The sequence below is a fragment of the Narcine bancroftii genome, chromosome 4 (genome assembly GCF_036971445.1).
Source record: "Narcine bancroftii isolate sNarBan1 chromosome 4, sNarBan1.hap1, whole genome shotgun sequence".
Taxonomy (NCBI): Eukaryota; Metazoa; Chordata; class Chondrichthyes; order Torpediniformes; family Narcinidae; genus Narcine; species Narcine bancroftii.
The window spans coordinates 125,334,380-125,351,974 of record NC_091472.1 but is presented as its reverse complement, the minus strand read 5'-3'; the positions used below and the strand labels follow the sequence as shown (position 1 = coordinate 125,351,974).

General features: G+C 39.6%; 1 protein-coding gene across 1 annotated transcript in view; it reads left to right on the top strand.

Moving 5' to 3' along the window:
- Window positions 1-12,332, top strand: part of gltpa (glycolipid transfer protein a) — a 75,839-nt gene extending 63,507 nt beyond the window's left edge. The window contains exon 5 of the mRNA XM_069932735.1: window positions 5,971-12,332. Within this exon, the coding sequence (XP_069788836.1) occupies window positions 5,971-6,153 (183 nt within the window). The 3' untranslated portion in view covers window positions 6,154-12,332. The remainder of the gene's footprint in view (window positions 1-5,970) is intronic.
- The last annotated feature ends 5,263 nt before the right edge of the window (window positions 12,333-17,595 follow it).

The following is a 17,595-nucleotide window of genomic DNA, read 5'->3' as shown; positions in this document are numbered from 1 at the left end:
CTCTCATTAAAGTAGTTGGGTGGAGGAGGAAGATAGGATGCTGTCCACTCCTGACGGTTTGTACATGGGCTTTGCAAGATCCTGATGTTGAGACTCTATGCTCAGTCCCTTGCTGGATTCTACTTTATTTTGGGAACTTGTGGAACAGGAACTTCCATGAGCCAGTGAGGAAGATACATTTTTTAAGGAGACTTTGAAAGCATTCTAGAATTTTCCTTCTGTCCTGGAAATCTCTTGCCATTAGGGTGTTGAGATAACTTATTTCATGAATCTGGTGTCAAGCATGCAAACAATGGCCTGCCATCCAGAACAAGTAAACTGTCCTCTAGACTTTGTTGCTGAACTTGTAGGTCTGAGAGCATATTGGTTCATCTATCTTGGCAATGAAGTTTGAAGATTTTGTGATGACGTAGGTGGTACTTCATTGCTCTGAGTTGTCTTCTGTAGGTTATCCATCTCCCTGAAGCAGATATGAGGGAAGGGGTTTTTGTTATTGTATCACAAGCTTGATGTCAAGATCTTGGTCATTATTTTTGCTTGATTAACCACATGAAAGGCTTGGGTGAATTTCTTCATTGATGTCTGCCTGTTATTAATGCTATGGTGTTTTATGTGCAAAGTGATCTCTATTTTCCAGGGCCTCATAAGAGATGTTATGTGGCAGGGGCAAGTTGGTGGAGGATTTATTTTACCTTCTAGATTTTAAAGTCCCATCCCCTGAAAATGTAACAGGGACTTGAAGCTCGGTCTTTAAATACACAGTCTCATGTCATTTCTGCACTGTAAATTGATGATTGAGGTTGCCTGCTCTTGGTGCTGAAGTTAATAATGAAGGTTGAAGACTAACTTCATTCCAGGCTTATTGAAGGGAGGTGCAGTATTACAAGGAGAAAGATAAGTAAATTGGTGTTACTTTGTATTAGGATTATATAACTGCTGATTAAGTTCATGGCTTTTATTTCATTGCCTAACAACTGTAGAATGGTAACTAATTTGAGGGTATCTAAATATGAGGGAGTCTCATTTCCCAAGTTGGATTTGAATGTTTTAGTGAGGTTATGTAGCATTGTTGATGATGCACTGTTTCTCGATTTGTTGTGCTGTGCAGATCATATCCATTGTGACTTCTGATGGACAGAAGATTGTACCTTCAGGAGAAACTTCACAAAAGTGCTGGAAAACTTCAGTAGGTCCTGCAGAATCCATAGGAGGCAAAGATATATTACTGAATTTTCAGGCCTGAGCCCTTTATCAAGGAAGGCTCCGGCATGAATCATTAGTTATATATCCTATAGACTCTGTGGAACCTGCTGAGTTTCTCCAATTCCTTTGTGTATTTACTACAATCACAGCATTAGCAGACATCCTTGTTTCATATAACCATATACAGCACAGAACAGGCCAGTTTGGCCCTACTTGTCCATGCCGGAACAAATCCCCACCCTCCTAGTCCCACTGACCAGCACCTGGTCCATATCCCTCCAATCCTCTCCCCTCCATGTAATTATCCAGTCTTTCCTTAAATGTAAATAACGTCCCTGCTTCAACCACCTCAGCCAGAAGCTTATTCCACATCCCAACCACCCTTTGCATGAAGAAATTTCCCCTCATGTTCCCCTTATAATTTTCCCCCTTCAATCTCAAACCATGGCCTCTGGTTTGAATATCCCCCACTCTTAATTGAAAAAGCCTATCCACGTTGACTCTCTCTGTCCCTTTTAAAATTTTGAACACCTCCATCAAATCCCCCCTCAATCTTCTACGCTCCAGAGAAAAAAGCCGCAGGGTGCTCAACCTTTCTCTGTAACTCAAACCTTGACATCCTGTCAACATTTTCATGAACCTTCTCTGCACTCTCTCTATTTTGTTTATATCCTTCCTATAATTTGGTGACCAAAACTGCACACAGTATTCCAAATTTGGCCTCACCAATGCTTTTACAATTTCATCATAACATCCCAACTGTTGAATTCAATACTCAGATTTATGAAGGCCAACATTCCAAATGCCTTCTTCACCACTCCATCTACCTGAGTATCAACTTTGAGGGTACTATTTACCATAACTCCTAAATCCTTTTGTTGCTCTGCACTCCTCAGATGTCTACCATTCAATGTATATGACCTATTTAGATTTGCCTTTCCAAAATGTAACACTTCACACTTATCCGTATTAAATTCCATCAGCCATTTCTCAGCCCACTCCTCTAGCTATCTATATCTCTTTTTAAACTATGGTAATCTTCCTCACTGTCCACAATACCACCAATCTTTGTATCACCTGCAAACTTACTTATCCAATTCACCACCCCTTCTTCCAGATTGTTAATATATATAAAACAAACAATAGTGGACCCAGGCCTGATCCCTGAGGAACTCCACTAGTTACCGGCCTCCAATTTGACAATTTTCTACCACTACTCTCTGACACCTCCCATCCAACCATTGCTGAATCCATTTCACTACCTCCTTATTTATACCTAATGCCTCCACCTTTTTTCCTAACCTCCTGTGGGGAACTTTGTCAAAAGCTTTACTAAAGTCTAAATAGACAACATCCACAGCCTTTCTTTCATCAATCTTTTTTGTAACCCCTTTGAAAAACTCTATAAGGTTTGTTAAGCATGACAAAACCATGCTGACTACTACCTATCAACCCCTGTTCTTCCAAATATTTGTAAATGCCATCCCTCAGAACACTTTCCATCAACTTACCCACCACAGACGTCAGACTCATAGGTCTATAATTTCCAGGCTTACATTTGGACCCTTTCTTAAACAGCGGAACAACATGAGCCACCCTCCAATCCTCTGGCACTACCCCCGTGACCAGTGACATCCTAAATATCTCTGTTAATGGCCCCACTATCTGTACACTAGCCTCTCTGAGTGTCCTTGGGAATACATTGTCCGGACCCGGAGATTTGTCCACCTTTATCTTTTTTAACACTGCCATCACTACCTCCTCGGTTATCCTTGTATGATTCATGACCTCCCCACTATTTTTCTTTACTTCAACTGGTACAATATTTTTTCCCTACTGAATACAGAGGAAAAGAAATCATTTAAAATTTCCCCCATCTCCTCTGACTTTTCACATAACCTACCCTTCCTATCCACAAGGGGTCCAATTCTATCCCTCACTAATCTTTTACTTTTAATGTACCTATAGAAACCCTTTGGATTTATTCTTGCTCTGCCTGCCAAAGCCTCTTCGTGCCTCTTTTTGGCCTTTCTAATTTCTTAAGATTTTTTCTACATGATTCAATTTCTCAGGACCCTGCTGTTTATACCTCTTGTACACCTCCCTCTTTCTCCTAACCAAATTTCCAATATTCCTCAAAACCAATGCTCCCTTTGACTTCCAGCCTTTCCTTTGATCCTCACTGGGTCATATCTACTCTGTACTCTCAAAATTTCTTCTTTGAATATTCTCCATTTTTCATTTACATCCTTTCCTGAAAAAAATCATGTCCCACTCAATATTCCCCACATCCATTCTTATTTCTTCAAAATATGCTTTTCTCCAATCCAGAACCTCAACTTTAGGCCCTTCTTTGCTCTTCTCTAAAACTACCCTAAAACTAATAGAGTTGTGATCACTAGACCCAATTTGTTCTCCAACATTTACCTCAGACACCTGACCTATCTCGTTCCCCAACAGGAGATCCAGTATTACACTGTCCCAAGTCGGTTCCTCTACATATTGATTAAGAAAACTATCTTTTACACATTTGATAAACTCTAACCCATCCAGCCCTCTTAATGTATGGGTATCCCAATCAATGTGAAGGAAGTTAAAATCTCCCATGATCACTACCTTATGTTTATTACACATATATGCTTTCTCCTTACAAATTTGTTTTTCCAATTTTCTTGGCCCATTTGGTGGTCTATAATACACTCCTATTAGTGCCCTCATGCCTCCTCCACCCCTCAATTCCACCCAAACAGCCTCACTGGACGATCCCTCCAAACCATACTGCCATCTCACGGCAGTAATGTCCTCCTTAACAAGCAGAGCAACTCCTCCCCCTTTTTTACCTCCTGTCCTATCACATCTAAAACATTTGCATTCTGGAATATTTAGTTGCCAGTCCTATCCCTCCTGTAACCAGGTCTCACTAATTGCCACAACATCATGATTCCAAGTGCCAATCCATGCTCTAAGCTCATCTACCTTGTTCACTATGCTTCTTGCATTAAAGTACATGCATTTCAGGGAATGACCCTCACATATATTCCCTTTTCTACCTTTTACCTTAACCTCCATCCTTCTTTGTATTCTTTATCATTCTTAACTAGGTGGCCATGCACCCTAGACACTGCTCGCAAACTCTGCTCCCACCCCCTTGCCAAACTAGTTTAAACCTTCCCCAACAACTCCAGCAAATCTGCTTGCCAGGATATTGGTCCCCCTCCAGTTCAAGTGGAGTCTGTCCCTTTTGTACTTGGGAACTTGGCTACTGGGAGGAGGCAACTGAGAGACACTTTCCTATGCAAAAACTTTCCCTGAGGTGATTACAGGAGAATCCTGTGTAATTATTACAATCAGAATGGTTGTCTTTCTTGATGTGAGCATGAACATAGTGTCTCTGGCAGGCCCTTTTAAGATAGGAAGGCTTTTTGCTCAGACATGGAAAGAGATCATGGACTAGAAATTGAGGGTAATGCATAATAGCTCAAGGAGCATCTGTGAAGAACCAAACAGTTAATGTTTCTGGTTAATAGCATCCCGCCAGATTTGGGAAAAGAAAAATTGGAAAGTAAACACCTTGTAACTTGAGGGGGAAAGAGTCGAAGTGGAGAGAATTGGGAAAACCTATTTCGAGAGGCAAAAAAGACAGCATTACAAACAGTGGTGCTGGTTGAGAGAGAGTGTTGAGACCTGTTAGACCCAGCTAATTTGTCTGGAAATAATGGGAGAAGAGAAAGACAAGAAAGCAATGCTAGAATGCTAGGGGTTACAGTTGGAAATGCTGAAATAAGAGGATGTGGCACCCCAGCTACCACATTGTCCTAGCAGAGTGAGCTCTTGGTCGAATGGCAAGTAGTTCAAGGTGGAAACCAGGCTGTGCTGTGTGGAATTATCACACATGCCTGTTCACAATCACAATCCAACAACATAGAGATGCGCTCTGACCGATTACACTTATTTGGGCTTGCTCGTGTTCACTTCCTCAGCACCCTCTCCAACTATTCCTACTTTGTTGTTTCCTTTTGAGGCTTGCAACTGAGCACAAACTTCTTGTAAAATCTTGTGGGAGTTGGCCATCCAAAAACCTTGTGGGAGATGGCCATCCAAAAACCTTGTGGGAGTTGGCCATCCAAAAACCTTGTGGGAGTTGGCCATCCAAAAACCTTGTGGGAGTTGGCCATCCAATGCTGCTCTATCTGCAGATTCTTGAGTGGGGTTTTTGAGTTGATGTGATGGTAGGTTGTACAGGAATGGGATCATCCCAACTTTATACCCCTTTGATTTACCCTTTGCTTATTTTAATACAATTTTTAAAAATCAGACCAGGTGTGTGGGTAAAGCTGGGACTTGAATTTGTTGTGAAATTAAGGTACAAGAAATCTGATCTTTCTGGGATGAGGTAACCAACCACCTGCTCCAGTGAGTACAGTAGTTACTTTTGATGTCTCTTATGACTAGAAGATGAATGAGTTCAAGGGTGCTGCTCCTCCATGGTCAAACTGCAAGATATCATTTGCTTGATTATGCTTACCTTATGGCTTAAGTCACACTGGCTCCTTCAAGCAGAATGCAGAAAATTCCAAATGTTCCAAACAGGTTTTCCAGTTGTTCTTCAAACAGAATCAGTAATCTAACATGTAATTAGTGATCCTTCACCTTTAAAATCTTGCAGCTCACAGAGCTGGTTATGATCCAGGATTTTAAGCACCGTGGATATGTGATGGGGTGAAGTGATTTATGGCTAACAACAATTTCCATTTTTTTGTTTTCCAGACGACTGTTTACCTCGCCCCATACAAATCAGATTTTCTGAAAGCGCTGTCAAAGGGCAGAGAGGTTAAAGAAGAAGAATGTATAGAAAAAATCAGACAGTTTTTGGTCAACTTTACAATGACTATTGATGCTATTTATGAGATGTACACAAAGATGAATGCAGAGATGAGTTACAAGGTTTAACACTTGCACTAATGATCTCTATTTTCTTCTTTCCTGTTTTGTTCCTCTCTTAACAATACACTCTAATCACTGATAATGATAACTTTTTTTTCTGTTTGGAGGGTGATGATCATTAACCAGCAATAATAGTGTGGAAAGAACTCTATAGCCATGTGGAAGTTGCTTTCTTGCCCTGATCATTTAGTGCATTGAATTTAAACAACACAGGCCAGATTCATCTCATTAGTCCTTTTTGAGCTATTTGATGGAACATTGCAGAATATATTATTTTCTAAATTTGTATTACTTGTTAATACAAACAAAGGGATTTTGTAGGGTTACTACAAATGCATTTATGATATTGCCACTGAGCAAAGATTTTGACCATTTATAAAATGAAGTAAATGGGAAGATGTAACTTGTTAACCTTTACTTTCTAATTTTAAGTTGATGATGCAGTCTTTGATTTTAAATATACTATTTCTACTGTATAAAATAATGAATCTATATAGTTGGTCTGTTTTGAAACCTTTAATGGATAATCTATGCTTAAGTTGAGTCGAGGTAAAGTGATAATTTTGGGATAAAATGCCATGAATTCCTGGCATTTTCTTTCTTTTTCGGTCTCTTGATCCCACTGTCCATAAATAAACCTCTCCATGCTGCTGAGTGCTGGTTTGGGTTACCCATTCTTCTCAGGAGGATTTGCGATTTTTTTTTTTTAGAGGGATGTCACACTTGAACTTCTGAGCAAGTTGCTGAAATAATGCTCTAGCTTAGTAGTTCTCCTTTCCCCTCTCCCCCAAGTCATGGAAAATAATGCCTTCTGTAGCTTTAAACTAATTTGACACAGGTAGAATCATGTGGATAAACAAGGGAAATCTAATGCTTTTTAAAACGGGCTATAATATGTACGATTCAAACTGGGGTAGTGCAGTTAGTAAAATGATATTACAGTGCCAACTACCCTAGTATGAATCCGGTGCTGTATGTTCTCCCAGTGTCTGCGTGTGTTTCCTCAGGGTGTTCTAGTTTTCTCCCACCTTCCAAAAAAAATACGGGGTTCGTAGGTTAATTGGTGTATTTGGGCAGGATGGGTTTGTGGGCCAGAAGGACTGTGTTTAAATTTAAAAATGTAAGTTATTTCTGAATCTTGAAATCCTAGTGCAAATCACTCCATTGGCTTGTTGGTGTTTGGTAGGGTTTTGAACTTGAGGGATTACATTCGACTTGTTTTGAAAGGTTTTTTGTCAGAATTTCCCAGTTCCATGAAACACAACCTTGATCAATATAGTCACTAAAGAGCTGTTACTGATTTACAGTTTTAGAAAATTAAAATATTTGAAGAGATTAATTTCCTTTGAGGTGTCTAGAAAAACACTGACAAATATACATAGGCTTTTATTTTTAAAATGCAATACAAATTTTTGCACAATGTAGCCAATGTCCTGACTAATGTTTGATTGTTAGCAGAAATTCAGTGCTGCTCTTTTCTACCTTCCTCCCTGAAGAGCTGCCGTTTTCTTTTGGTGGAACATTTAAACAGATATTTTATTAACAGGTTTTGTATCCCATGGCAGCTGATATTTTTGGTCTGATTCGACAGCGATTCAATAATAAGAAACATCAACTGAAAGCAAACCAAAGTCTCTTCCTTTAAACTCGTTGCAAGTTTTTAAAAAAATGCCTTGTGACCTCTGAGTGCCGGGGCATAAAAAGTGATGAGTAATATAACCTGCCTATTTCTGTAAAAAGATAACTTATTGGGCATAATGTGTTTTTGCTTTTTTTTCCTTAATCTAGCACGTGGGTGAGTTGCTTCTCATAATTGCGGGCCTAACAGATCTATTATATACTCGCTCTCTGGTTCCTTGCCAGCACTAATTTAAACCTGAATATGACCAAATAACTTTTTACATTGCAGAAATGATGTACAGTCTAGAAAAAGGTTAGGAAGTATATTATTGAAGCTAACTAGAGTGTTTTGTATACACCCATTTTTGCAGAAGGTTTGATTCCTATCATCACATATTCAATGTAATTTTCTTGATCTGAACAAAATTCCGAAGATTGTTTTAGATATGTACGTAAAGAAAGATCGGATCAACAGAAGGAATAGATTACAAAAATTAATAATTTGTAAATTATGCTCTGATTAATATTTCTGTTCTGTTATCATTTGAAGTGATCCTATCACAGTACTGAAGATTTACCTCTCATTTACACTGGAGAATGAAGATTTTGCTTCCTGAACACTTCTGGGTATTTTGGTCAGTTGATCCTGAAAATCACCGTACAATTTTCTTTTCACGTATTTATTTAGATATAATTTATTTTTGTGATTTCCTGTCATACTTTGTCTGCTTCAAACATACAAAACCATGAAGTGCGACATATCAATGAAATTTCATTTTCTGTATTCGTACTTGGACGACATCCCTGCTGATCTTGGTGCAGTCAGTGTTAAGCACGGTGATAGGTCTCACCAGGACATTACGACCATGAAAAAGCAATATCAGTACAAATGGAACCCATTAATGCTGGCTGACTATTGTTGGACGCTGACATGAGAGGCATCAGATGCTGAGTGCAAACGAAAATCAGCATCAAAACGTTTTTAGGTCATTAGAACTAAAGCAATGTGTCAGTATTACGTAATTAAACATGAAAGTTAATAAAAGTTGATTTATTGTTTCTCCAACTTTCTACGTGATTAGCAAATCTGAAATTATCTTTCTGTTCAGGAAGCAAACTTTTTTTTGGGGGGTGGGGAGAGGGAATTGTCCCGTGTTCTGACTTTGCAAAATTTAGGTAGTGATCTAAATCTTGCAATTGGATACTATGTTTTAAAATTTATTGGACAGTTTGGGGATGAGGAAATATTCAGGAAATGAAGCTTTTTGACTGGAGGATAGGATTTCTAATTTTAAAATACATATTTCTACTTACCGCCTAAAAAAACTAAGTTGGTCAGTAAATCTATTTCTTAGTTTGGTTGTAATGTATAATGTTGCAGCATTAAAGAAGTATCCATTGACTCTAAACTTAGACATTGCACTTTAGGTTTGTTTGCTATTACAATTCACTTAGCTAGTTGTATGCTTTTATATGGATTTGATTTGTAAAGGGAATAATTAGGTGGAATAAGCATATTTAGAGAAAAATCTTAAGCCATTTGATTTTTTTCTCTCTCTGGAGCATAACATTTTTAATCCAAAAAATTGCAGCCATTAAAATTTTTGCATTTTCTGGGTTTTTTTCCCTTTTTACTTGTATGAAACTTGAGGCTGGCTGCCTGGAGGGCAGCAGTGGGACAGATGAGTTTTTTTCATTCACTCTACTGATGGTTTCAATGCTTAGGGAATGTGACTTATTGGAATACAAGAGGTGACCAAATAACTAGAGGTGAGTTGGATTTTGTAATGACGCAATACCGTAAATAAATATCGGGTCATACCATGAACTGTAAATGTGCAATATTTTAATCATTTTTGTTGCATTCAATGGTAGAGTCCTTCAGATTGTGTGTATGATGTCCAATTATCAGAAACAATGTTAAATTGTATCGAAAGGAACACCTGGAAGGTTGGGCAAGTTAACATCCCAGTTTTAGGAGGTAGATCATATCTGACTGGTTCATTCATCAGATCTTTGTGATGCTCAAGTATTGTTTTGATGGATCAGATTTGAGACCTTTCAATGTAATTTGGGGAAATGTTGAAGGTTTTAATGCCCTTTTTGTTCAGAAGGAAGAGGGCTACAGAACCCAGTGTGTAAATCCATTTTCCCGTTTTGGATGCTGATGGGAGATGCTTCAGGTCTACAAAGTCAGAACTTTAAAAATCTAACTTTTTCTTCAGTCCAGAAACCTTTTATCTCTGGTATTTTCCAAATTATCTTGCTTCACATGTGCCTTCTGATGTTACCATTCTTGGCTATGGCACAAGAATTTGGTCCATAGCACAAAAAACATCCATGGCAGTTTTTTTTCAGGATTTTTCCAATCTTCTTGAGTCTGGTGGAATCCTTATTGCTGGGTGTATTTCGGATGTTGTTTTGTAAAACAATGACTTCAGATTCAGCTGTATTGTCAGAGTACTATACAGGGCATCACATACAATGCTTAGACTCTTTTTCCTGCTGGCAAGGCAGTATTATAACTTAGTAGCATGCAAAAAAAAGATTCAACGTACACATGTAAACAAATGAAGAAATGTAAACAAACTGCAATAGTTTGTTGAGTCTGATGGTGGAAGGGTAGTAGCTGTTCTTGTACCTGGTGGTGTGAGTCTTGTGGCACCTATACCTCTTCCTGATGGTAGCAGTGAGAACAGAGGTTGTCCCTTGCATGTAGATCTTTGATTGTTGCTGTTCTCCAATGACAGCATTCCCTTTAGATGCTCTCGATGGTGGAGAGGGTTTTACCCATGACGTTCTGGGCTGTGTCCACTACCTTTGCGGGGTAGCCCAACAGGGGTTTTGCGCTCGTAGGCATTGTTGCCCCGTACCAGTCTGTGATGTAGCCGATCAGCACTCTTTCCACTACACACCTATAGAAGTTTGCCAGGGTTTCCGATGTCATGCCAAACCTCCGCAAACACTTGAAGTAGAGGCACCGATGCGCTTTCTTCACATTACCATTTGTGTGTCCCCGGGAAAAGTCCTCTGAGATGGTGACTCCAAAGAACTTAAATTTACTCACCCTCTCTACCTTTGTTTCCCCCCCCCAATGATCACTGGATCGTATACATCTGGTTTTCCCTTCCTGAAGCAAACAATTAGCTCCTTGGTTTTGGTGATACTGAGTGCAAGGTTGTTGACTTACGAACTACAGGGTGATTTCTAGGTTCTATCAAGAATCTGATTATTTCCAGGTAAGTGAACAATACAGAACAGAGCATGTTCGCTATTGGGTTATGGAGGATGGGTGTGATTTCTGTGCGACTCCAGAACAAAATGAATTTAATTGTTCTCTGGAAGCCCACAGATATCTTTGCAAAGACTGAAGATGATTTCTGCCTTCAATTTCATAGAAGGAATTACATCATGATTGCAAACTGCTTCAGATTGTGATTCTTTCATGTGACCTATTCCATCATCTCCCTCTTCCATAATGTGATGTTATTATCATATAAAATTCCCACTGTGTCCTATGGTAAATGCTATCAAAAGTCGATACAATGAGATGACCATTGTATTTGAGTAGTTTGCTTTGTGATTGGAGCTTTCAATTTGGTGAACTCCCTTGAAAACCATTTTTTTTGGTGGGGGGGGATTAACTTAAGTTTCCTTTATGAACAAGAGTCAGTAATTTTAGTCTATCTTTGTGCAGCTCTCTATTCCATCTTGCTTGAAGGAAGGATCTTTTTGTTTTGAGGAACGCACTGTAAACCTCCACAATGTGATCCAACTGTTGAAATGTACTCTCTTTGTAACCTTTCTCCAGTCATAGCCAGATAATGTATTTTTGACACATGAACTTTTTATTTTCAGTATCATACCCAAAGTGACCCAAGTTTGGTCTGGGATTGCTAGCAGGCCATTCAGTGATTTTTAAAAAGTACTATGTAACCTGATGCTATTCTCATAAATCATATGGGCACAGACTTTTCCAGCAGGATTTGCTCGTTGGCACTTGGAATTTTGTGCTATTCTATCACTGAGGGAAGGAAAGTTCAGCTTAGTTGACTTCCTATTGTTTTCTGTGGATGCTGCATGATCTGCTGAATTTCTCCAGCATTTTGTGTATTGCTCTGGTTTCCCCAGCAGCTGCAGACTCCCAGTTTACCTCCAGTTTAAGTTCAGTTGCTGTTGCAGCTGTGATCCATGTAATTCTGGTTTCACTCCCGAGCACTCATGACTATTCAATGTGCAGACAAGTTTGGGAACTGGACCTCGGTGTTTGATGTAAATGCACTCAACCGGAGCAACTCAGTGGGTTAAGCAGCATGTGTTTAGCTTGATTTTCCAGCAGCTGCAGACTCCTGTATGTCTCACTGTTTGATATGTCTGTTTATGGTTTGAGTTACTTGTTTGTTTTAAACTAGATTGTAATTATTCATTTTGAAAGAATGCTGATGGAGAGATTTCCTCAGCTTGAATCTTTAAATGTAAAATTTCAATTATTTTTAAAATGACTATCTCCAGTTGGTTTGGTACAAATGTTTTAACGACAATAAAACTTTGGAACTATTTTGTCACAGCGTTGTGTAATGTGTCATGGTTTGGGTACTTGGTGATTTCTAACACTACATATCCTTGTTTACAAAGTGTTTTCATCTCCTATTCATATTTCCTTTCTCTTATATCCTTTGGATTTACAAAAGAACAAATTTTTAATCAAGAAATATGGTGCCAACTAACCATATAACCGTTTACAGCACGGAAACAGGCCATGTCGGCCCTTCAAGTCCGTACCGGTTCACTTGAACAACTCCACTGACTCCTCCGCAAACTCCTGAGGAAGTAGAGGCTTTCTTCATGATGCCATTGGTATGTTGGTTCCAGGAAAGATCTTCCAAGATAGTGACTCCCAAGAACCTACATTTGCTCATCCTCTATTGATGACAATAAAACAATCAAGTCATTAAGGGAACGTTCTGATAGGTTACTTCGATTGTATATTGTGGAGTGAGTGGTTGTAGAGCAGTGGTTCTCAAAGCTTTTTCTTTCTACTCACATCCCACTTTAAGTAATCCCTATGCCATTAGTGCTCTGTGAATAGTAAGGGATTGCTTACCTCTCTAAACCCAATTGTTATTGAAATATTTTGCTTGAGAAAAATTGTCCTTGGCCCATTTCTTTTGGAGTTCTGAAACCATGCACATAACGATTAAAACAGTGGTTTTCAAACTTTTTCTTTCCACTCCCATACTACCTTAAGCAATCCCTTACTATTCACAGAGCACCTATGGCACAGGGATTACTTGGTGATATGGGAGTGGTAAGAAAAAGGCTGAGAACCACTGTTCTAAGAGGGTGCCTTTCATCCAGGCTACTCTCTCCTATATGGTGTCCAGCTTCAGCATTGTTCAAGTTTGTTGTCCTACGATTGCACAAGTACAACTTGACGAAACAGCATTCTCCAGTCCTCTGTGCAAAATATGCAGGAGCACAACCAAGCGTAACACATAGAGACAATACATATGCAGGTCTAATATACATATATGTAAACATGCAAGTCTAATATACATATATGTAAAACTAAATATTGTTTAATAAATATAAGAGCCTAGGATGGTTAGTGTGAGCCATTACTTTAGTCATTCAGCATTCTCACTTCCCGTGGAAAGAAGTTGGTCCTCAACCTGGTGGTTCTGGCTCCGATACTCCTGTATCTCTTTCCAGAGGTAAGTAGTTGAAAGATGTGGCGTGGAAGGGATCCTCAATGATTTTGCACGTCCTCTTCATGGAAGCATCCCAGTAGATCACGTTGATTTTGTGGGGGTGGAGGAAGGGACCACCTTGATCCTCTGCCACTCTTAAGGTCCTGTGTATTGACCTCTGATCCAATTCTCTGCAGGAACCATATCACACTGATGGAGCCAGCCAGGATGCTCTCGATAGAGCTCATAGAAGGCTGACATAATGGTGGCTGGTAGCCTTGGCAGCTTCAATCTTCTCAAGAAGTGCTGTTGCGCCTTTCTGACAAGTGAGATGTTGAGTGTCCATGATAGGTCACTTGTTAAGTGGACTCTAAGGAACTTGGTGCTCTCCATTACTGAGTTATTGATGTGTAGTGGGAGGCTGGTCATTCCTGGTCCTCAAGTCCACAATCATCATCTTGTCAACTTGAGACTCGGATTATTATTATCGCACCATATCGTGAGATTTTCCACCTCTGTAGTGGGACTCAGTAATGTGAACAAGAGTGGGTTAAGTACCCAGTGATGTGCCTTTGATCAATGTGATGGTGTTTAATGTTCTTCTACTTACCAGTACAGACTGGCCTTTCCATTAGGAAATCCAGAATCCAGTTACAGAGAGGGGTGCTGGATCTCAGCGAGGACAGCTTCTCCACCAGCCTCTGGGGAATGGCCATTTTAAGTGCTGAGTTGAAGTCGATGAATAGGACTGTCAGCTATTTGAAGCATTTCATAATGTTGGAGGTCAATGCCATGGGGTGGTAGTCATTGAGACCTGTTACTATCGCCCTCTTTGGTACCAGGCTGATGATGATGGCTGCCTTGAAGACAACGGACAATTGACTGAAGATGTCTGTAAATATCTCTGTCAATTGATCTTATGCATTCAAACTGGCAAAGATTGTTCCACCACACTCTTCACTTGAGCCTTGTAAAAAAAAAAGTCTCTGGAGAGTTGGGAGGTCAGTTACGGGCTCCCTATCTGACCTCTTGTAGCCACATTATGTGACTATTCCAATTCAGTTTCTGGTTAATGGTAACCTGCAAAATATTGATGCCATTGATTATTGGGGGTGATAGTTGGGTTTTGGACTAGATATTGTCTGGGGTCTTGCAATATTTGAAAATGGACTGCTTCATTATCTGAGGAGTTGTGAATGGTTTGAACATCCCTACTTCTGGCCTTGGGATTAATGAAGATCACTGAAGGAGCTGAAGATGGTGGGCCTGGAAAAACCCCTGCAGAGATGACACATGGGTGTGAGGATTGCTATCCAACCATTGTGGCGGCAGAATTTCCCTTAAATGAAATCCAAAAAGTATACCAGCCCATTCTGTCACACACCTCATCCATTACACATATAAAAAAAATCTAAAGCTTGTTTAACACAAAGAACATCTTCAAAAGGAAATCCAATTTAAAAACAAAACATTCAGACAAATGTAAGGTCAGAAGGAATTGAAATATTGCAGCAACTATAGTATGTTGTTGGGGTGTGTTTTTCTGCCAATATTGGGACAGTAGAGGGCACCAGATGCTACAGTAAAGATCATTGGTGACCTTTCTGAAATTAAAATTGAAGCGTGTATTGTATTTAAAAGATGTACTGTTTAAATTTAACATCATTGCAAGGGTTTTAAAAATTCAATTTGATAAAGTGATCTAGTATTATCTTTCTATACAATAATTTAAAGTACAGTACTCTTTTGGAGTTTAATGTTTTACTCTAAGTACCTGTACAGCAGCAGCAAATAAACATTTTAGTGCATGTGTACAATGTACTTGTCTGTATCACAATAAATGTGTTATCATTATATACCTTGGTACATATGACGATGGAACTTGAAAATGTGGTGAATTAAAATATTGCACTAGTTCTAATCTAAAGGATATTGGTCAGATACAAGTGGATTAGAGGAGAGACTCAATATTGCTCTATTTTTGTAAGTTGGATGGGAAGGGAGGGACAAAATAAATCCCATTCCTGACAGTTCATTTATTAAGCACATCTCTGTCTCTGAAGATAAGATTGTGGCTCTTCCCAATCCAGGCACCAAACTCTTATTATCCAGTCAACAAACAACATCAACTTGGCACAGGAATTGCTCTACAATTAATATTGAATGTAAAAACTATTTTTGAAACTTGTTTTCACATCTTTTATCTATAACTTGGTGCCATTCATTGCTTTGCTGTTGACTCTATTTTCATCTCTCACTGACTTGGCAAAGCAGCCAATGTATTAAATAACTCATCCCTCCCTGGTTACACCCACTTCTCTCATTGGGCAGAAGACACTGGATTTGAAAATGCACCACCAGTTATCAGATTCTTGAACACCCCTCTCATTGGCAAAAGATTATGCTCTTGTATAACTGTATTTTTCTATTTCACATTACACTGAATTGTTGTTTGAGTGTGCTGCTATATTCTAAAATGTTGCACTGATCCTAGAGGATATTGGTCAGATACAAAGTGTATTAGAGGAGCGACTATTATTTTCTGAGTCCTTCAGCTGCTGAACCCCTTGTTGGCCTTCTGCCATGGTCACCTTTCTGCTGGGTCGTCTCCTATGCTTCTCAATGGGGTGGTGGTGGGGGGGGGGAGGGGGAGAGTGGGGAGCATTTCCCAGTTTCTGGTGCTGTGCGCCAGTCCACTGCTCCCCCTGGAGTTTGCAACCCCTTGTGGTGTGACACCATCTTTTGCACAATCCTCCATGGTTGCAGGATTTATAAAAAAAAACTGTCAGCTCCTTTAACAGGCCATTTAAAGCCTTTATGGACCATCCACATTAGGGCAGGGCAGGCGGAATTTGTGGAGCAGAACCCTGCTCCACATTCTCTTGAGTCTGCACCAATAACTGTGTTGCTATTTTTTTAAAACACTGATGATTTGTTTTTCCTTAAATTAGTTTTAAAGAGGAACATGAATGTTATTTTTACTGGGTCAATACAACCAAACATAACCCACATTCTGACGAGTGATACGTATGCAGAAGTAAAATACATTATATAAAATAAATATATATTTAATAAATAGTAAAGTCTCGGAGGGTTAGAGTGAGCAGTTCCTTTAGCCATTCATTAGTCTCACTGAACGTGGGAACAAATGGTTTCCCAGCCTGGTGTGACTGACTCTGATTCGCCTGTACTTTCCCGATGGGAGTAGCTGAAAGATGATCTGGGGAGGTAAGGGTCATCACCAATTTTGCATGCCTTCTACAAGCAATGATCCAGATGGATCACATCATTGGGGAGAGATACCCGAGTGATCCTCTGCATTTTGCAATTTAAGGAAGCAGAATTAAAAGAGTGGCATAGGAACAGGCCCTTTGGCCCACGGATCTGCACAAAGCATGCTGTCTGATTTAAACTAATACACTGCTACTTGCACACTCTACATATCCCACATTCCCTGCATGTCTTGTCTATCCAGAAGCTTCTTAAACAATACTGTTGTATCAGTTTCCACCATTCCAGGCATCTACCACTCGGAGTAAAAAAAAATTGCCTTGCGTATTTCCTTTAAACTTTATCCCTACACCCTATAGTAATATGGCATTTTCACTCTAGAGGGAAAAATGATTTTGATTCTCAATTTTATTCATTTCTATTGTGTCTCTGTCTTGGGTAAACTTGTACCTCTCACTTTGTTCGCTTTAGATTGGTCACAGTGTTTGAGCTACCGAAAGAAAATAGACACACACACTGAGAGCAGTTCAGTTTATACAGATGTTTATTACAAATTCAAAAGCTGATTTCAAACTGCAATATGCAAGCCCTTCCCAATTATACTTATCAATGCCTGGACTGGTCCCAACTGTCGAAGCGAGGCAACGACCGCACACTTGTAGTTGGTTCTCGGGGCACTGGTAGCAGCTTCTCCACCTTCCCCCGACCAGGATGTTGGCTGGACTCTAGAAGTTCTTCTTCTTGCTGAGAGATGTTGCCACCTCTCGGAGAGTCTCCAACTTCAGCAGCGGGACCCTGGCTTGTATTACCCAAAACCTGCTTACCCAAACACCTATTCCCAGCACAGTAAGAAAGATAAGCGAGCAAGCTAGCATGCTAGGCTTCTATCGAATAACCGTAATTTTCA